Here is a 22693-nt window from a genome sequence, read left to right as displayed (position 1 = left end):
TGACTACGTGGCCATGGCCCTATGGGCCTATGAATTCATATAATAGTGCTGATGGTTTGTTAAATCCATAAGTAATACAATCATTTGCAAGACAATATACCAATGTAATTTCATGATAATTAGTAAACACATAATCATAGTCAACTATATATATATGTGTGTGTGTGTGTGTGTGTGTGTGTGTGTGTGTGTGTGTGTGTATATGACTGATGAAATCACAGATTTAAATACTTAAATGTAGTGTACTTCACTTCTACTCAAGCTACACTTTAACACTCCTTCTTAGTGAGGGAGAAGTGAAATATCAAAATTTCTTATGGGCTCTAACGTGATATCAACATCAATGATATCCAATCAAAGAACAAATTATCTGACTATAACACTTTGAAATAGTGACTTGCCAAATAACTGTGATCACAAACATATTGTCATGATAATAGGCCTATCATTTGTATGATTGTCACCTTACAATGATTACCTTTTGAATACATATGTCTATGAAAGATCTTCACCTTTCATTACATATCTGATGCAACTATTGAATTAGAAGCATAAACACACATAAAATTGAAACTTAAGTTCAATATTCAAAATTATGATTTGATCATACCAAGTTTTCCTCTGAAATATTCCAATTTAACCTTGGCAAGAGGTTTGGTAAGAACATTCGTTGTTTGCTCATTTGCACTTATGTAATTTAGTTTAATAACATCTTGATCTACTATATCCCTAATATAATGATAAGGTATCTCAATATGCTTAGATCGATTGTAGAAAACTGGATTTGCCGAAAGCTTGACACAACTTTGATTATTGCAGTGGATGATAGTTGGCTTTAAGGGTTTCTTGAACAACCGAACTAGCAACTTTTGCAACCATACTGCTTCTTTGGCTCCCATGGACGAGGCTATATATTTTGCTTCAATGGAGCTTAAGGCGATTGAAGATTGTTTTTTGCTGAACCAAGAAATCACTGTAGATCCAAGACTGAAACAACATCCTATGGTACTCTTACATTCAGTAGAGCTGCTTGCCCAATCAGAATCAGAATACCCATGAAGATTGATTTCAACTTGATCATATTTGAGCCCCATATTAATTGAACCTCTTAGGTATCGTAAGATGTACTTAGCTGCTATAAGATGTATATTCTTTGGTTCACACATGAATTGACTTAAAGTATTAGTTGCATAACAGATATCAGGATGAGTATTAACCAAGTACATTAGTGATCCAATGATTTGCCTGTAGTAAGTAGGATCAGTACGTTCATATTCAAATCCGTCATTCTTCAGTTTATGTAGATTAGTTTCCATTGGGGTAGTTACTGGTTTACAATACATATTCCAAACTTAGTTAAAATATCAACTGTGTATTTTCCTTGATTTAAGAAAATGTAGTTCTCCTTTTGCCAAACTTCTAGGCTTAGGAAGTAATGAAGAAGTCCTAGGTCTTTCATACCAAATTCTGTTGTTAGTTCCTATTTGCATTTAGCTATTAGATGTTCTTCACCTATTATTAGCAAGTCATCAATATATAATACTAGTATAATCATATCATCTCCATTTATTTTGAAGTATATGTTAGGATCAACTTCATTCTTGGAATACCCTAATTTTGTGAGATAGTTGTCTATTCTTTCGAACCATGCTCTGGGTGCTTGTTTAAGGCCATATAGTGCTTTCTTTAATTTACATACATAAGAATTTTTGTCATGAGGGATTAATCCTTCTGGTTGCTCAATATATACTTCTTCAATTTCACCATTTAAGAATGTTGTTTTGACATCCATTTGATGTATCTTCCACCCTTTGGATGCTACAATTGCTATGATAGTCCTAACAGATGTATACTGGGCGACTGGAGAAATTTTTTCTTCATAATCAATTCCTTCCTTCTGTGAGAATCCGTGAGCTACAAATCTAGCTTTGTATTTTTCAATGTTGCTATTAGGCACATGTTTGATTTTGTATAGCCATTTAGAAGAGACAACTGATTTATTCTTCGGTTTGGGTACAACATCCCACACATCATTTTTTAGTATTGATTGATATTCTTTAATCATTGCATCTTTCCAAGATTTTCTTGATAAAGCTTCTTCGACATTTGTAGGCTTTGTTTTGATGAGTTCAGAGAGTGGTGCTACATAGCATGAATGATTTTTTGTTCTCTTGTTTTCTCTAACTACTTCCTCAAGTTCTATATAATTTTCTTCTATCATTTTTTGTAGTGTTCCTGTTTTTGGCAGGTCTACATAGTTGATGGAGTTAGCTCATCATAGTGACCCTTGTGAGCTGATAGGGTGTTTTGGGGGGTCCCAACTATAGATTTACTATTTTTAGTAGGTCTATTTTGGCGGTTGCTAATTTTGGCAGTGCAGGGGGTGGCTTCGGCAGTTGGTTGTCACATGCGGTAAATTAAGTTAATAATTGCACGAGCTTTTATTTATTATTAAACTGCATTATTATAATAATGTTTAAATTATTATAATAATAACATTGACATTCTAAAAAGTGTGTTGAAAAGTTTTTAGTGTTGAGTTCTTTTGGGAAACTTTCACAATTTTTGAAGTGGAGTTTTTTAGGAAACTTTGGCCAACGAAGGATTATAAATGAGAGCTCATTTCATTGGAAAAAGCAAGCTTGTATAATTTATTTGCTTTTGATGCCTTTGTGGCTTTTTCTAAGATTCTGATTTTCAATCCCTTGCTAAGGTATAAGGGTTTGATTTTGAGTTGTGTGCTGATTCCACAATTGAGGTATTGTGGATCAAGCTCTAAGTACTTTACCAATTCTCCTTACTTTCACTGTATCTAAGGAGAGATTCATTTTGTGGTGTGATTTGAAGGAAGATTATTTGCTAGGGTCTGTATAGGATCTGTTGTGAGAATTTTTCAGAGAGTTTTGAGAATTGCATTGAGGGTTGGCTTGCAAATTGCTGCTGTGTATAACATTTTGCATATCTCCTACTGTTCATCATGTAGATTGGCGTTTGTGAGACTTGTCTGAATTGTGGAGAGAGTTTGAAGAATTTCCCATTTCACTATGTTGCTGCAAACTAGAATTCGAATCTGGTTTGGAGGTTGACATTTGGCTTCTAGATGTAGCAATTCACATTTCAATATCAACTACAGCTTCATCCAAGGTTTGGGGATTGCATTTCTGTTGGATGGTTTACAAATAATCTGAAAATCATTTCCAGACCTGCCGTTAGCTGTATAAGGAGTCTGGAATTTAATCTGAAAGGGTGCATCTAAATCTAAGGTCCCATCATTGATAAGTTTGGGTGTGAAATTCTCCATATCAAAATGCAAATGATTATTGCTGGAGCAGTGTTGTTTATGGACAAAATCGTGGCAAGCAAATAGGTCACGTAGGGGCAGTAAATTTAATTTTCCAGCTTGCGTGAGTCTTGGATCAGCCCGGTTGAATGTGATTGGTCATACAACGCTGGGAGTTTGGACCTAAATCAGGCATCAAATGCTGGAGTTGTTGATAGTTGCAATTTGGAGTGAATAACAGGTTCCTTTAGTATGAATTTATATTTTGGGAATCAGCTATCATAGCTATTGTTTATGTTTCAATAAAATTTGGATAGTAACGTAGTTTGCTACGGTTAACTGCTATTGTAATTTCATTCAATTCAGAATTTCAAAAAAGGCATGTATCTCAAAAATTACCAAAGCCAAGCAAACTAATAAAAAGCAGAAAATTCATACATCCTTTAGCACTTTTTAGTCAAGGTTAAGATAGGGTTTTTATGCTTTTCTGGCCCAAAGTGGTTTCTTTTTATTGTTAAGATTTTCAGTATTCTTTGAATTTGGAATAAGAGGTGTAATATGTTGAGTATCATTCCCCCTCTCATTCTCTACTGAAGGATTCTCATCTAGTTTAGTAGTAGGTTCTGAGTATGATTCTGATTCATCAATGTTCTTGGAAAGATTAAAGGCAATATCTTCTTCAAATTTTATGTCTCTACTGATTTTAATGGTTCTTTGTCTAGGGACATAGATCCTGTAACCTTTGGTTGATTCATTGTATCGGATGAGTATAACCTTCTTCCTAGATGGTTCTAATTTTGTTTTCTTTTTTTAGGAATATGAATATAAATAGGACACCCAAATATTCTTAGGTGGTTTAAGTCTAGTTTCATTTCTGTAAATACTTCTTCAGGAGTTGTATTTTTCAATATTGAGTGAGGACATCTATTTTGAATATAAATTGTAGTAGTAGAAGCTTTGGCCCAAAAAGAGGTATGAAGATTTTGGTCATGCATCATAGCTCTGGCTGATTCAATAATGGATATGTTTTTCCATTCTACGAATCCATTCCATTGAGGATTAAATGGCACAGAAAACTCCCTCTTAATCCTAATAGAAGCGCAAAAGTCTTTAAAAATTTCTGAGATGTATTCACCTTCATTATCTAATCTCAAGGTTTTGATTTTCTACCCCGACTAGTTTTCAACTAGGGCTTTGAATTCTTTAAAGTTGGATAATACTTCGAGTGATTCCTTTTGTTTAAGGAAGTAAATCCAAGTTCTCCTAGAATAGTAAGATCAGTATGAATAAGTTCAAGTACATAATTAGATTTGTGTACACTTTTGGAAAAGGAACCTTTTGTGTTTTTACCTAGGGTACATCCTTTGCAAATGCCTAAATGATCAGGTTTAAGACTAGGTGACCCAGTTACAATTTTTCCTATAGTTGATAAGGCATGGAAATGAAGGTGAGCTAGTTTTCTATGCCATATTTCATTTGAGTTTGATGCTTTTAGGGCTAAGTTTTGTTGGTTGCAAAGTTTATATAAACTTCCATCTCTAAATCCAATGGATGTAGCTTTCTTGATGTTGGAATTCTTTGGCCAAGATAGTACTTTATCTTCTTGAAAGGTGATTCGATACCCTTGATCAGCAAGACCGGCGATAGAGATCAAATTTCTTTTTATGCCAAGTACAAACAAAAAGTTCTCAAGTTGAAGAGTAATACCTGAATTTAGTTGAATTGAACATGATCCAATACCTTTTACCGGGTGTGTAGAGTTGTCTCCAATGGTTACTTCTTCAGAGGAGTATTCTTCAAAGCTTTCAATTTATCTCTAAAGCTTGTTATATGACGTGATGCTCCACTGTCCATAATCCAAGTGTTCTTGTTGGAGTTCAATTCACTTGAGAGTGATAGATAGAATGCAAAGTTTTCATCTTTTTCATCTTTGATTTCTGCTCAAGATGCTTGAATTTTCTTTCACTCAGGGCAGAAGTTATGAGTGTGATCAAATTTGTCACATTTGAAGCATTGTACTTTTGACCAATCTCAATTCTTGTATGTTTTGTTGAATTTCTTTCTATTTTGTTTGAATTTCCCTTTCTTTTCTTTATTAGTGGTATTGGCTTGAAGGGCTTGAATGTCTCCCTCTTGATTTAAACTAATTCCTCTGGAAACTAATCTTGACTCTTCTTGAGTACATTTGTTCTTAAGTAGTTCAGACTCAGGGAGATCAGGTTGAGAACTTAGACTACGAATAAATGTTTCCCAAGATAGTGGTAGTCCTTTTAGGGCTATAATGCTAAGCTCTTTATTGTCTACTTGACTTCCAATTGTCGCTAGTTGATCTTTCAACTTTGAAATTCTTAAGAAATAAGATGTTATTGATTCTCCATTGTTGATTTTGATGTATAGTAGATCTTGTTTTAATGTTAGCAATCTACTAGTGTTATCAATTTCAAAAGTATTCTTAATTGTAGAAAACATCTCAAAAGCTGTCTTAAGACGTGATATAGAAGGAAGAATGTGATTTGTTACAGAATCTATGATAATCTTCATGGCTTTATTGTTGTGTCTTTTCCATGTTGTCTTGCTTGAATCATTTTTTGGTATCAGTTTATTTGACTCTATATATTCTTCTAATTCCATCTCTCATAAAATAATCATTACTCGAATCTTCCATGAGGCAAAGTTTGAAGCCCCTTCAAGTCTATCATCTAATCTTACATGATTCACCATTTTGAGTTGAAGATTTTTAGAATCTGATATTTAACAATTCTGATATTGAATTTCTCTATAAGGATGGCTCTGATACCATGTAAAAGATTATAGGATCTTTGAAAAAGAAATACTAATATCTTCTTTGTGTCTTCTAGATAATAATTTCAGTATACTGTTATAGAATTAAAAGTATAACATATATGCTACTGAATCTGATTCAGATTACAGTTATATATATTGAAGACCTTGAATAGATATACTTGTGATTCTAAATACAATATATATTACTTACTGTCAAACTGAACTGAATCTGTATCAACTGTATTATCCTTAGGAAATCGCTTGTATTGCTGATGGAGAATAATGCATTGCTGTGTTTATTGATCATCACTCAAACATCAGTGATCGGCTATATGAATAATGGTGAGGAGTCATGTGCCCATAGGGACATGACTTTACATGGCCTTTGGCCACGTAGAGTCATGGCCCTACGTGCCCATGACTTCATATAATAGTGCTGACGGTCTGTTAAGTCCATTAGTCATACAATTGTTTGCAAGACAATATACCAATGTAATTTCATGATAATCATAATCATGGTCAACTATATATATATATGTATATATATATATCACTCTGATGAAATCACAGATTTAAATACTTAAATGTAGTGTACTTCACTTCTACTGAAGCTACACTTTAACAGGGTTATTATTTATGTATCAAACTTATATTGTAAGTTTAACAATTTTATATTAAGTTTAATTTTTTAGAAGGGTCACTGGATGAGCATCTTTGTGATTGTTATCAAGAGAGATGTTTAGAGGTTGTTGCCATATTCTGAGTTGCAGCTGATAGATAATGAAATGTCAGGTTACTATGGTACATGGGTAGTTGGGAGCAATTAGTATTCCACCAAGCTAAGAAATTTCCAAATTGAATGAAATTTTTGGTGGAATAATTTTCCTCAGTAATTATTGGCTAGAACCTATGTGTTGCAATTGTATGCATTTCTTCTAGTGCGTACAATCCTGTATATAAATACTGGTTATTGATTCTGCATGATGAAGGAGATTATACTACATCAGATAAGTATTCTTAGTAAAATTATGGTTTTTATTTTGGGATAAGAGTTCAATTTTATGTGTTATTAATAATCTCCCTTCATTGCAGGAAGCAACGAGATGAAGATCATGTGTTGATGTTACATATTCAGAGGGAGATGTTCAGCCTTAGAGGGAGGTTACTTCCACTATCTTATTACGGTGATCAAAGTAGTTCTTGATTGAGAGGGAGTTCTTATGGAATCCCTTCCATTCTTATATATGTTGTTAATATTCTGGTATTGTAGATTTTGAGACTTTTTGGAAAAAGGCCTCAGCTGTGATTTCTTTTCTTTCTGATTATGAGTTCTTATTTATGTGAAATCATTAAAATTGTAAGGACAACTTGATAACTCTTTCACTTGAGAGATTCGTAATGACTTGAGAGATTCATAATGAGCATCATGTAGAGAGAGTCCATGATGTCATCACGTTGAGAGGTTCCATGATGGGTGTTGAAAGTCATGTGAGAAAGTCCATGACTATATCACGTTGAGAGAATCCATGATAAAATGCTGGTTGTAAATCTTGCTTGTCTTGTTGAGAGACTCCATGACAGCATCACATTGAGCAAGTCTGTGATGAAAGTTGATTGTAATTCTTGTAGGTTTGTCATGTTGAAAGATTCCATGACAACATCACATTGAGTGAGTCTGTGATGAAAGATGATTGATATGATAGATTTTAATGATGTCCACGAGGCTAAAGTAGACTATGGGACCTACATGATCACCTCCTCAAGGCAGGAGTGGAACTAATCTAGCTGCAAAGTTTGGGTTAACTTTTCTCTCCTTCTCTGAAGTTTGATAATTAGAGCCGCTGTTCTCTTCACTTGATCTTCCTCGAATAGGTAGTTGAAGTCCTTGTTCTGTAATATCTCTGTATAACCAGATTTGATGTCACTGTATGCCAGGCAATCCTTGACAAAGTGCTACTTCATCTCTACTGCTCCCGTATTACAGAATAAACACGTTCTGTTTGCCCACTCTTCCTTTGGAACTTGCCATCTACCAGTTTCGCATCGCAGCCAGTGTGAACTAGTTCTTAGTTGCACCATCAACATTTTTGCTTTCCAATTAATAGGTGCTATTATATAGGCCTTTTCATGATGACTAGAAGTGGGGTTAAATTCTTTAATGTAATAAGTTTTTTTCCGCACTATGTTTTTCGTCCATAAAATAATGCGGAACTTTTCCATGACAAACTTCTTTATTTCTTTGATGCTATTCAGGCAAGTATGGATGTTGATTTCCCATTTTCGCATTCATTTGTCATTTTGCTTCATCCATGTGCATTTTCGCCTGACAAGTTTTTCATCTACGACTAGCTTGGGCCAGTGATGTGCTTCTAGACCTTGGAGTTTTCTTTAAATAGCTTAGCATTCAGACCAATGCAATGGCTTCTAACGGAAAGGAACCCACCTACGCCAATAAGATCTCATATGACACCGTGGTCTTGACTTTAAGATTGCATGTGATGAAGTGTTTTTGAATTCTTTCTATCTATCGCCATTTCTGTTCGGACATACTACTGCCCCACACTTCATATCCGTATAGAATAACCGGAGTGACCAGCAAACCAAAAAGAGTTTTCATGGTTGTCCAATTCCATAATTTTGCGTTCCTGCAGAGAATATAACGCCTTCCAGCCCCTTTGGATCCTTTTTGATCTACATGTATCCCAATTGGATTTGTTATGAAAATCTATGCCCAAGTATTTGTATTTCTCCACAATCTCAAGAGGGTTACCCTCAAATAGGAACTCGTCCTGTATACCCCTATTCTTCTTCAGCGAGAGAATCATAACTTTGTTTTTGCTAGTGTTCACTTGCACTCCCACTTCATGGCAAAGACTTTCTAGTGCTTTCAAGTGTTCTTTCACACCTTTAGCCATTCTAGCAAGTATGATGAGATCGTCTGCATATAAGAGCAATCTTATCACAAAGTGGGCCAGCTGTACCCCCTTGCCATTGGTCTTGTTTATCCATTCTTCTAACTTGTCAATATAGAGCTTGAATAATGTTGGAGATAGTGAACACCCTTGTTTATCCTCGATTGTAAACTATATTGGTTTGTCATGTTGAGAGATTCCATGACAACATCACATTGAGCAAGTCCGTGATGAAAGTTGATTGTAATTCTTGCAGGTTTGGCATGTTGAAAGAATCCACGATAGCATCATGTTGAGTGAATTTGTGATGAAAGTTGATTGTAATTCTTGCAGGTTTGTCATGTCGAGAGATTCTATGATAGCATCAAGTCGAATGTGTTCGTGATGAACGTTGATTGTAATTCTTACAGGTTTGTCATGTGGAGAGATTCTATGATAGCATCACGTCAAACGAGTCTGTGGTGAAATTTGATTGTAATTCTTGTAGGTTTTTCATATTGAGTGATTCCATGAATTATGTTTTGGATTTATGTGATTAGAATTTATTATTGACATTTTGTTTGCAGCCTTGTGTGTATGTTTAGCTAAAGATCTCTCTCTCACTAAGAGGGAGTGGTGGAGATTGTAGATGCAATAGAGATCTTAATCTCTAAGCCTGAATACCATTATGGTCACCTTCAGCTGAATAGGACATTTATGATAATAATTGTAATATTAAATATAATGACGTGTCATCGACATGCATTGTGGCATGGAAATACAAAGAGATGTGTATGTGAAAATGAAGTCATGTTTTGAGAAATTCAAGAGACCTTTGGTAGTAACGTGAAGAGTCTCTCTATGTGTTATATATATCACATCAAGAAAAAGGCATTGTACTTTGAACATTTTACTATCAATAAAGTGATATTTGTTGTGGCTAGGTTTTTCCCTTATTTTATAAGGGTTTTCCCAAGGTAACTTCCAGTGTATTTTGTATATGTTATGTTTTCCTTATTGTTGTTTATCTTTTTTTTTTTCTGGGCAAAACTAACAGAATCAACTACCTTTATAACTGACAATGTTTCTTGGAAGGCTATGTAGTCTAAAATCTCCTTAAAGAAAACTTTGGCGATTTGTGGAGATTGTGTATAACACTTCATAGATATTGATGTGAAGTGTGCATACTTGGTGAGACAATCCACTATTACATTTATACAATCCTTTACCCAATTTTCTGTAATCCCATTATGAAGTCCATTGAAATACTTTACCCTTTTGATTCAAAATGGGTAAAGGTTGTAGGATACCTATTGGGTGGTTTTGTTCAATTATGTTTCTTTGACAAGTTATACATTCTTGTACATGTCTAGGACATCCTTCTTGAGGCCATTCCAATAGCATTTTCCCCTTATTTTCTTATAGGTTTTGTAATACCCCTCATGATTAGCTAAATGATTGTTATTGTATTCCTTGATGATCTTGTCTTTCATTTTTTAGTTTCGCACATGAAACTCTATTCTTGTACAAAATAAGCTCTACTACCTTGTATTCCTCATTAGGAAAATTTCCTTCTCGGATGCCATTAGGTTGTGGGTCCTTGACAGTATTGTTAATGATGTATTCTTCTAGTTTGTTGCAATGCTTGTCATGGAGTTCAAGTGGGGTTGTCATGAAAGGGCATTTTCTACAACATTGTTTGTCTCTTTCATGTACTTAATATCAAAGTTGTAAGTTTGTATCTTGCTCACCCGATTTTGTTGCATGTCATTTAGATCCTTTTGATTCAAAGAGAAATCTAAGCTATTATTATCCGTTTTAACATTAAATTTCCCACAAAATAAATATTGTCTGAACTTGGTTATGGCATGGATGATGGCTAACATATCCTTATCATAGATGGAGTAATGTCTCTCAGTTTCAATGAGTTTGCAACTTTCAAATTGTATTGTTGTTTTATTTACATAATGAGTACTCTGATGCCTCCACTAGAAGCATCACACTCCAAATCTAATGGTAGTGCAAATTTGCCAATGGCTAGGATAGGGTGTGAGCTCATTATCTCCTTTGTTTTCTTGGAATCTTGTTTTGCTCCTTAATTCCATGCAAAGGCTCCCTTTTTGGTTAAGTGTTTGAGTGGGCAACTCATTTAGAAAATCCTGTGACAAATTATTGGTAGTAATTGCATAGACACAAAACCTCTTAGATGTGTTAGAGTTCTTGGTTGTGGCCATTCCTTGATGGGCTTTTATTTTTTCCTTGTCTGGGCTCACTCCTTCTGCATTGATTTTATGGCCAAGGTAGAGGATCTCTTCTAGCCTAAATTCACATTTGAAGGCTTTGGCATATAATGATTATTGTCTAAAATGTTTAGAACTTCCTCAATATGTTTATGATGTTCTTCCCATGTTATGCTATAGGTAATGACATCATCAAAGAATATTAGTAGGAACCTTCTTAGCTTCTTTTAGAATATACGATTCATACGTGATTGAAGTGTTGTAGGCGAATTGGTTAAGACAAAAGATAGGTAAAAAAATTCAAAGTGTCCATAGTGACATTTGAAAATTGTCTCGGGAATATCTTCGTTCCCCATAATTATTTGAGTGGTAATTGGATCGTAGATCAATTTTGTGTTCTTCCTTGGGTAGAAGGGTAGGTCTTGATGGCCTAACGTTTAATACCCTTGTTGAGATGTTATTTTTGGAGTAGTTGTAGTCGGTATACCTTCCATTTGTTTTGTGGGATTGAGAATTATTGTTATTTATATTTTGAATGGCTTGAAGCAGAAGTAGTCTTTTTCTTTCATTTCTTTCATTTTGCTGCATGAGAACTTGAGTGGTTCATGAAAGTCCTCAATTCATTGCCCATTATCTGGTGTAGGATTGTTAGTGGATGGAAATTTCCTCGTTTCTCTTTCCAAAGCCCTTTGAGCCCTTTGGCTATATTGCATCAAACACCTTTCACAGTATGTTAGGAAAGATGCTCTGATACCAATTGTAATGCCCTCTATTGGGACTTTACTCCAGTTTGCCCTAGAATTCCTAAATAAGGTACAAAGTATATTTAGGAATGTAATTGCCAACTTTACATCTTGATTTAGAGTCTGCAACTAGGCTAGTTATCATTATAAAAGATGAAGAAATGTATAACCAACAATGTTATAAAAAGAATTTGAATCATCATTATAATTTACATGTGGGATTCTATAGTACTTTTCCTAACAACCTATCCTCATTATGAGTCCCTTGGAAACACCATTTTAAGGTGCCTCAAGCTTATTCTTTTCCATCTTAGTTTCCCGGATCCCCCAGAGCCACGTCAAAGTTTGAACTAGTTCAAAATAGTGGTCCAGTTTGACCCAAATTCGAGCAGAGTTCCATTTGCAAGGGGGTGGTTCGAACCCAGAGCTTGGAAATTCGAACTTGGCCGAATTTGATGTGCCCAAATCAAATTTGCATCGAATCTAGGCAAATTTCCGGCAACTGATGTCTTTTAAGTCATTTTTTTATAACATATTTGATATTGTTTTGAGTTCCGCAGCTCTAAAAAGTGAATGTAAAGAGGTGATTGGGCTTGCTGTGAATTTGAAACAATGATACTTGAACTTGTTGTTATGATTCATGGATCATGATTTAATTTTAAAGTTTTGAATCTTTGATGTTGAACTTAAAAGTTGAAATATATGATGGTATGATCTTGATTCATGATGCTATAATTAGAACTTACATGTTTAAAGTTTATGCCTATGGTGTTTTTGTTGATTAAATGATCAAATCATATGATTTTATGATACTCTACGCTTCTAAGCTTCATATATATATATATATATAAACAATATTTACATGTTTTTGTACGAACAAACCCAAACAAACCCAAAACCCTTTCCAAAATTTTGCTGCACTGGTGAACTGATTCTTCGAACCTGTATTTCGAATCAAACTCAAACCAGTAACTAAACTTTCCATCAATCCCAAGAGCGCAAAATGATGCCTGCCATTCTGCCTCTTGGCCCTACTTGGGGTTGCCCTACTTGAATGAAACTTATGTGCTACTTGCATCCCTTATTAAGCATTCCATATTATACTTGATATTGAGATTGTTTATTGTTGAAAATTTTAAAGAATCTTATATATCTACTCTATTACACATAGATATCATAATGGAAAGAATACATACATATATCAATTGCAAATATGTTATCCGCATAACATTTCTACTTCCTCTTATATGGAAGAAAAATAATAAGTCAACCAGATCAGAATGCACTGTGCATCATATTAATGACTTGAAGGCATATAAGTCTGTGGTCTAGTATTATTAGTTATGAAACTCAAAGTTTCTTCCTTGATCAAATACTTATTCACACTTCTTCAATGCCTTTCCTTTCATTGGTGGTCTAATATATCCTCAAGAGAGGACAAAGAGTCACCCTTTTTACCAAGAGTGCCACCCATTAGAAACGATATGACTCTTCTTAATTAATCGTTGCTAAGGAACATCCTTGTTCAATTTAATTGTATATATTAAGGGATCACTGCCAATAATCTTTAATTAATATTAAACCATCCTTTTAAGTGAATCATTGCCCTTCACTTGAGATCACTTTAGTTACAGGCCTTATAATTGCACCTCCTGTGCTGAGTGCACTATATTTTTATATTCTAATCTCTGTTCATCTCCAGTCACTTTTTATTAATATTTTTTTGTGCTTATTAATATGGAAATCTTCATGGCAGGGGCATGGCAAAACTTCGTAAAATATCTCTTCAATATATCAAATAGGTTTTATTTATAACTTAAAGTGCTTGTGTTATGATTGTCTTTTTCTATTGTTTTTTAAGGACTATACTGGAAAGCATCCTCCCACCTTCGCTACATCCTGTCCACCATGCTGTTCTTAAGAAATGGAGATACTATATGATGTTCCCTAGCTATAAACTGCCGTGAAGAGTTACAAGGATGAATCCTCACTGAATCCTGCATCCTTGGTACATCTGGTTGTCATTTGGATATCTAGGAATGTCTATGATGTCCCTTGAGCCTCTCGAGGATAGACAGATGTCTACAATTTTTTCCCATGTTTTAGCAAAACATATGCTCTGAAATAATATGAAACATTGCCCTTTGCATCCTCAAATCTGCTTCTTGGGCAGTTCTATAATGTCTCCTTTTGTGATTGCCCTAAATTTGCCCTAGAATCACATGCTCAATTAAAATATAGTTTGAATTTAACTTAACCAAAAAATATGTCTTTCACAACATAAATCCTGGAATAAGTCCTGCAACCATGTTAGATAATGGATGTAACATATTTTTACAAAATATTTCTGTAAGGGTTAGAACTTAGGGTAACATATAAACCTATATATATTATTAATTCTTTCAACCTATTTTAATAAAATCATTTAAGAAGTTAAGAATCAATAATTCCATTCCCGTAGTCAACCATAATAGGGGTTGGAGAGGAAGCATGTTAGGGTGCCCTAAATTCACCACAACCAAGAGTGCGTCGTATCCAAACTCGACCTCTTTGCCCCAAGTGGCAGGAAGTCTTGTACATCCAGCATGAAGTGGGCTACTTTGAAGGGGAATATGCACCTATTCCCCTAATCACAACTCCACAATAAGGTCCACTCCTAAGCCCAATAGCGTCTAGCATCCATACTCGATCTCGTGTCCTCAAAGGGCAGGAGCTCTTTTCCATCCAACATGAGGTGGGCTACTTAGAAGGGGAATACACACCTGCTGTCCTTATTGAGGTCCTCCAAATCCTTACGTGGTGGTTTATAGGAGATTTGAATAAGTGAATGATTAATTACCATCACTATTATAAAGGATATATAAAGGTCATATATGCAGTCACATTATCTATACTTGTTTCTGATCTGATTCGTCTTTATGTTTGACCACATATATCTTATAAACTGATCTGCTTATTATGAGTATCGATTGCTTGGATTGATTGATGCCTGCCTGCCACAGCAGTTCCTCCTTAATTACCCATTAAAGGGTTGTATCTTTTTGTGGCAGTCACCTTCTTGCAAAGTGGCGTCTTTTCTTTATCCTTGACTAAATCAAATCGCTGTTATCTGTTGGATCACCGGAGTTTATTACATTCTTAACCGATCTTTATCACTTGTTAATTTAAACAATGCTTAAAGAGGGTCATATTTCAACAGTGACGTGCTGATTGTTTGTTTCCTTGTATTCATTCCTTGGCTAAGAGCGTTATCGAATAATTGGTGATATTCTATGAAGAGGATTCACTGCCTAGGTTATAGAAAACTGTGATGTCTAGAACTAAGACAATTTTCTTGCGCTAATCATGTTTGGGGCATGACAAGCTCCTTGTTTTTACATTCAGACTTTGTGCTTATGGGTTAGGTTAAGGTAATTCATAAGCTAGTGCTAGGTGTCCTTTTTGATGCTTTTCTTGGCTCTTAGAAAAAAAATGTAAAACCGAAGGTCTTTTTCGTTGGAGATGTACCTGTTGTTTTGAATTTGAAATCTAGGATGTTTTCCAACATCTAGAATTCTCAGGATGCTAGGAAATGGTGTTGCATCCCAACTCCCTTTGGTCTACTTGCTGTTTCATTTGGTTTATGTCTATAAGGAGATTATCTCTGAAAAATATTGTTTTATGGCAAGGGCAATAATTCATCTAGGTTCTCAGATGACCAATTTTTGAAGTGCAAATTACTTCTTAAAGTGTTTAGGGAGAAATGTCTATGGAGGCATGTTATAAAATGTACAATAATTGTTGTTCGCTCTAGATAGAATCATGCATATTGAAGAACATTATAAAATATTTACTGATGTCCTGCTAGATGAAGCCACTTTATCCATTTACTTTTTAGTTTTTTGTTGTATTCACTTATTTAGAAGCATGTTTTAAGACATGGATAAACGTAGAATTATATCTATATGGTTCCTTGAGGAATTGAGCAAGTAGTTGTTCTAACCAAGGAAATTTACCTATGCACTTTGTTTCCTCCAGGAAAATATTTTTCAAGCATGATTGATTGAACACACCTGTTCACTACTTCAAAATAGACATCTATTTGTAGATGGTGATATGTACTCAGTTTGAATGATATGCTCCTAAGAAAAATAGTCCCTAAGAAAGTAGCTGGTAAATTTATTACCTAGATTCCATATAATTTGACTAAGATTATCGTGCAATACATAAATGTTCTTCCAAAGAGATGTCTATGTAGTACAAAATATTGTCTTTTCACAATCAGATACTTCCACAAAGTTCTCTAAAAGAAAATGTGTTAGAAATCACTAATCTTTGCAAGTTCTAAAAGTAGACTGACCAATTAGTAAAACTTATTGTGTTGTTTGTTCTAACTTTTTCTCAATAGCACTATAATAGACTTACACAATCTTGGATTTGTTAATGTTCATGAATAATATTATATATTTTGTTATATTTTATACACCTATTTACTTTGATAGGTTTTACTTGCACCATGTGACTTGTACTTTCCTTGTTTGATAGAGAGGTTGTGCACACACATGATCATATCTCTTTTATCTTGCATTAGTTATAAATTCACATCTCTTGGTGATGTATCCTATATACACCAACGTCTAGATCTCATATGAGAATTTTGTTTTTCATTGTACCATGCCTTTCAATTAGAATACAATTTATTCATCATATCTTCAAAATTTCTTGTGCTTTTTAAGGCTTTCTCATATTCCTTTCAATTACAATATAATTTATTCATCATATCGATCTTCAAAATTCCTTGTGCTTTTTTTAAGGCTTTCTAAATCTTGGGTGGCTATCTCCATAACCAAATGGATTTAATACTCGAGTTATACTTGATGCATGATCTGGCTCAGATATCTTAATACATGTATTCAAGAACATAAAGATGTCTCAACCTCAAATGTCTATCTTATATAGAGATGTTTCAAAGAGGTTTAAAAATGAATTGTTCTTTTGTTTGTTGTAAATAAATATTCAATTGCCACCTATTCTTATGTTTATCTTTTGTTTTGCTTCTCATGATTAAGTAATTAATCATATACTATTCTATCCTTTATCTTTTATATAACATGTGAATAATTATGTTTTGTTTTATATTTTTGGAGTTGTAATTGGAAATACTATTTCAAATTAGACTTGTTTTGTTTGTGGTAATAATTCACTGTTATTGATGGCTTCTTTCATGAAAATGCAAATATGGTGAGAATGAAAGTTTTTCTGCTTTTTACATCTGATGAAAATAGGTTTAAAATCATGTCGATAATGGGTCTATCTTTTGTTGAGATGGTTTAAAGAGGTTTAAAAATCAACTATCCTTTTGTTTGGCTTGCCATAATTAAATATTTAATTACTAGCTGCTCTTACCTCTATATTTTGTACATAACATGCGAGTAATTATGTTTTGTTTTACATTTTTGCAGTGTAGTGAAAATGTTGGTTGAAATCAATCTTGTCTGTTCATGGTTATAATTTAAGACCATTTGTAAAGGCAGTGGATTTCAACCAGCTGGCAGAATAGTTGAAGCTGGGCCTTGTTCACGAGCGTAGGCTCTCCTCTGTTAAGAGAAGAAGTGTTTTGGTTTCACCCCTATTTAAGTAGTGTTTTGGCTTCTTTTAGATAATACTCATTATAGATTGATAGATGTATAACTATCATTTTACTTCAGTTTGTAGACAGGATCTTTTCACAGACTTATTACTGTTTCATACTATTTTAGACAAACTTCATTTTATCTAGACTCTTTAAATGTTTCTCTTATCTGCATATTCTCAGGTATTTTAGCTTGTTTTTCGTTTGGGAGACCTGCCAGCATTTTAGATTTATGTTGAACTGTACTTTATGTATATTTTATATTAATTTGCTAATATAAATATAATATTTGGCTTCAGCCTCTTACCGATCAAAAAAAAATTCTATACCATTTGTGGTTATCTTTTGTGAATGTTCTAGTATGTTAAAAATGACTCTCTCCAAGGCTCCACATCCAATGAAATTAGTTTTACTGTTACAGTCTTTGCCCTTTCCCTGTCTCTAATTGTAGACTACCCCTTGACATGATTACTCTATTCAATTGTGTTAAAATAATGTCAACAAATGTCACACCTCATGGAAGGACACTGTTACAGTCTTCACCGTTCGCCTGCCTTCAATTGTAGATTGCCTCTTGACATGATTGCTCAATTCGAATGTGTTACAAACTTAGAATAGTGGTGATAAATGATCCCCTCTCACTGAAATACATGTTACAGGCTTCACCCTTCCCCTGATTCCCACTGTAGAATGCCTCTTGAGTCTTGAAGAGATTACTCAAGTGTCACTTATTGGCCATATATTAGCTTATTGCAGGAAACAACCTGGTTAGATATCCTTTTATTATCCATGCTCTTGATTAGGATAGGAAATTAATGTTACAAAAATGTGAAACATTTCCCCAAAAATGATAAGGAACCTTCAGTCAAAACTTCTGCATGCATGTACTCCATGCAGGGTGAGGAGGCAACAAGGCAGAGAGAACTACTGTGATGCTAATATAACCATAAAAGGAACAAAAATTATCAGAGACATCGAGTGAAACTATGCCAGAAATTTAAAGAACTAGCACCTTTGTAGTGTAATTCAAATTACAGTTGTTGATTATATCTTTCAAATACTAATCATTGAAGTTACAATAACATGATCGATCATTTTCCTATCATCTGCTTACATCTCTTTCAAGATGCCAATTGCTGGCCAGTAACCTACTCACTGGAATGGTTGCTGTTGCTGCTTTTTTAAAATCTCGTTAACTACCCAAGTACGGTGAATATGTAATGATGATAATAAAATGGGTGGTTGGACCCTGATACTAGTGCTCCTTAATGAAAACAGCTTAATGTTTATCAAGTTTGGTCCCATTCTTTATTTCATCATTGGCAAAGGGCATGGAAAGGATTGATGAAAGTTACTTGGTCCCTGGAGTATAATTCTTTCTTTGGTTCCAATTTGATGATTTCCTTGAACAGGCTAGGATCAACTTTTTTAATTATCCATGTTCGGTGAAATCTATCAAAGTCTTTCTTCACGGAAAATACTCTGAGAATCCGACTGCCCAATTCTAAGTGGAAAAACTGATTGCTACAATACCTTTTGTGTGTTTAAACACTAATGTGATCAACATAGAATTTAAAAGGTTGTGCTAAAAGCTACCCCCTTCATGCTTTGCATGAAAAATTGTATTGTTGCTTGCAAATTTCTGCCGTTCTGCTAACTGATTAAGAAAACTAAAAAATCATGCACATACTGTCACCTCAATTGAGCATTGACTGCATATCGAACTTAAAAGTTTGCCAATTAAAAACTAAAACCTGCTTTTGTTCATATGAATCTACCCAATCTTGCTAGGATATTCTTCATTTAACTGGAATTTTCATATGGAAGTCATTCAAGAAGCTTCAACAAACAATACAACCCCAAATTCAGTCTGTTCAATGGTCGACATTACTCTCTCAATTCTTTGATTCTTAAAAATGCCTCATATTTTTTGCTTCATCTTTTATAATATAATGCTTTAGGAATTATATCTGTAATAAATATTTTCATTGAGGGGATTTTCCTGTTAGAAAAATATGCTGGTTTATAACAATTTCTACAAGAAGCTAAACAATGAACAAAGAGATGAAACACAATAAGTTCTCGATGTTATGGCTAATCAATTACAACATTTTGCATCTAGTCACAGCAAAGGCCATTCAATTGACTAACGGAGAAAACTTCCAAGAAAACAATTAGGTTCAGAGCAACTAAAATTCTTCATCTAAATATTGTAAAACTTCAAAGGTAGAAGCTTTGAATTCAAACGTCAACATTCAGTTTTTTATTAAAAGCAATATTACTAGAGTTTGTGGACACATTTATTCCATTTCCCTTCTTGCTCTAAGTGAGGCACATTTGCAATAAAACAGTCACGAGCGCTGTGAAGCCCAAGCCCTTTATGCTTTCCCGCTTCAATACTTGCTGTATCTCTTCCTAGGAAGATGATAACATATGAAACAATTGGAAGATGATGATGCTGTTGGGCCCCAAGTATCATCTATGCATACCCAAACTAATCCATTGCCAAATAGAAACTTGATATAGGGTTATTAGCATCATTGTCCATTCTGATCCACTGGGCTCAATATATTTTTGACAGAGGAAATAGTCCCCAGGACAGCAAACACAATACCAAAAAAGACGATGAGAACATCAGCAAGCAACTGAATCTTAGGGCAATCTCTCCTGCAAGCAATCATGTGAAAGATGGCAGGAAATACGAAACCAAGAGCACAGCAAACACTGCTACCCACCAGAGACAGAAAATCTGCAAAATTAGGCACCAGCATGGCAACTAATGTTGTGCAGAGCACAGACAGAGACCTTAAAGGAAGTGAATACTCGCCCCTATTGAATCTACTCTCCATGACTTCGTGTACAGGATTCATCATCAAAGGGAATGTAAAGAACAAATTAATACAAAGAGCCACCTGCACCAGATCAGTCATCAAATTCTTCCCCAAATTCAGGGTAATGATGTCTCTTGTCTCTGCTCCAAATGCAAAGTATCCCAAAAGGCCAAAACATCCATAAGTAAGTGAGATAAGTAAAATAGCCAGACCCAAGATTCCACCAAATTTGTGCTTCTTATCTGCCACCACCTCAAGGGGCAGCACCATGCCAATTCCTTCAAAGGCATAGATAGCCACCCCGATGCCGTAAGGAATGACGCTTAAACTTGTGAAAGCCTGCAAATTAGGGCTGTTATTCAAATACGTCACTAAGTCCACCACCATCACAACCACCATTGCTGCAATGTCCACCACATCGGCAAAAATACTCAAAGGGGCCAAGTGAGTCAGAGTTTTAATCGCATTAAGCCCAATTTGAAAGGGAAATATTATCCAAATAAAGAGCGTCTTTGCAGCAACGCCCAATATCTTGTACTCCCCTAGAAGCAACTTACTTGAGCTTGGACTGAGAAAATGCCAATACTTCTCATTCAGCATCGACTCCGGCTTCGATAAAACAGAAGAAAGACTATTACCGATAAAAATGAGGTAACTTACACAAAAACCTGCCTGGCTGAGGACTATCATAAAATCCACCATGAGCTTGCCAGTGGAGCCGCTTATAGTGAAGGCCACATCGCCAAAGCTGCCCAATTTTAGACAGCCATCATTTTCCAGCTTCCTCTTTGTCCACACCAGAAGCATCATACAGTAATATGTCAGCCCCGCCACAATTCCAAGCATTATAATTCCTGTAACCCATCCCGTTGTCTTGAAAGTGTAGGGCAATCCAAGAACACCTGCACCCACTACGGCGATCAATATATTGCCGAATGATTTCCATGTCGATGAAAGTAATTCTTGCCTCTCGTGTCTATGTGCGGGTAGAAGAGGCGAATCCTCCCCACAATTATTCGAACTGGTGCCCCTCTCCATCACCATTTTCTTCTTTCCTGGATCAACAAACTTCAGAAAATTAATCTAAAAAAAAAACAGCTTTCCTCCCTTCTACTGAAAATCTGTCGTCAGCTTCTGTTTCGAGAAAAAAACTTCAACAGATTATAACATAAAATTTCCAAGGACAAACGGGATTATATTCAGTTGGGGTGTCCGCTTGTGGGAAGCCGTTCGTTTTAACGACATATTTAATTCGTTAATAATGCAATAATCGCGCAGTCTATATTGAATTTGATAAATCTGGACATAGAGATGTAGACAATGGAATCAAGAGGAGAGTTGGTCGCAGGAATAGTTTAAGTTAAACACGGAAGAAAGGCGTAGCATGGACGTAATCTGGTTGGTATTTGCCTCCCCCCAAACCCCAAAAGGTGTTTCACTGGATTCCTTACAGTGCTGACACGGAATTTGGCTTCTCTCCTCTCTCTTTCCTATCCCCATTGACATAGATATGCGAGCCATTTATTTAAGAGAACAATGGCTCCACCAGGACGAAAGGAAAATAATAGTATAGAATAGAATAGAGTAGAATATGATAGATTGCAGATGAATAATGTGTAATAGTCATGTCAATAATTAGATGTACTTTTTCATTTTTAATATATTGAAGGGTTGAAGATATTTTGTAGTAATTTTGTAAGATGACAATTTATTTAAATTTTACAATATAGTTAATCATTAGTTTTAATATATTGGTCATGTACTAAATATATTTATGATAGATTGCAGATGAATAATGTGTAATATTTGTCAATAATTAGATATATTCTTTAATTTTTAATATATTGAAGGGTTGAAGATATTTTGTAGTAATTTTGCAAGATGACAATTAATTTAAATTTTACAATATAGTTAACCATTAGTCTAATATATTGGTCATGTACTAAATATATTTGTTGGTGTTTGTTGTTTTCAAGACCTAAACAATAATAATAAAATGATGTCTTTGTATTGTTGAATGATCAATATGCATGTTGGATTCTAATTTAATTAATTTTCTTATTAGTCAAATTAGATTTATATAGAAGATAAAATTGTAAAAATAGAATTATTTCTTCAAGAAAAACATAGCGACTTAGAGTTGTGCATCTTCATATTTCTTAGAGAAATAGTTGTTATAACCAAGTCCTCTCATTCTCCCTTACCATTTTGTATGGATTGTTTTGTATTTTGGAGATTAGTTCGAAGGAGAACATTGGCTTATTAGATGATATTTAGTCAACTTTTATCTATTATGTCCAAGAATTTGGTCAT

General features: G+C 34.6%; 1 protein-coding gene and 1 long non-coding RNA gene across 3 annotated transcripts in view; one reads left to right on the top strand and one right to left on the bottom strand.

Moving 5' to 3' along the window:
- Window positions 1-17717, top strand: part of LOC149542607 (uncharacterized) — an 84488-nt gene extending 66771 nt beyond the window's left edge. For both annotated transcript variants that reach the window (XR_016355482.1, XR_016355483.1), the window contains one exon: window positions 17380-17717. This is a non-coding gene — a long non-coding RNA (uncharacterized LOC149542607). The remainder of the gene's footprint in view (window positions 1-17379) is intronic.
- A 2066-nt stretch (window positions 17718-19783) lies between these two features.
- Window positions 19784-21936, bottom strand: LOC149542606 (amino acid transporter AVT3B-like). The gene has a single exon (XM_089797497.1). It carries the CDS (start codon window positions 21422-21424, stop codon window positions 20087-20089), a length of 1338 nt encoding a protein of 445 aa, XP_089653623.1. The 5' UTR covers window positions 21425-21936; the 3' UTR covers window positions 19784-20086.
- Between the last annotated feature and the right edge of the window lie 757 nt (window positions 21937-22693).

This window comes from Cupressus sempervirens, chromosome 8, assembly GCF_028749045.1.
Source record: "Cupressus sempervirens isolate cs-2001-9-10 chromosome 8, ASM2874904v1, whole genome shotgun sequence".
In the NCBI taxonomy this organism is placed as follows: Eukaryota; Viridiplantae; Streptophyta; class Pinopsida; order Cupressales; family Cupressaceae; genus Cupressus; species Cupressus sempervirens.
The sequence above is the reverse complement of the archived record's forward strand: the minus strand, read 5'-3'. Positions and strand labels throughout refer to the sequence as shown.

Excerpts from the sequence above, each read along its gene's own strand:
- LOC149542606 (XM_089797497.1), bottom strand. The coding sequence starts at position 21,424 with ATGGTGATGGAGAGGGGCACCAGTTCGAATAATTGTGGGGAGGATTCG.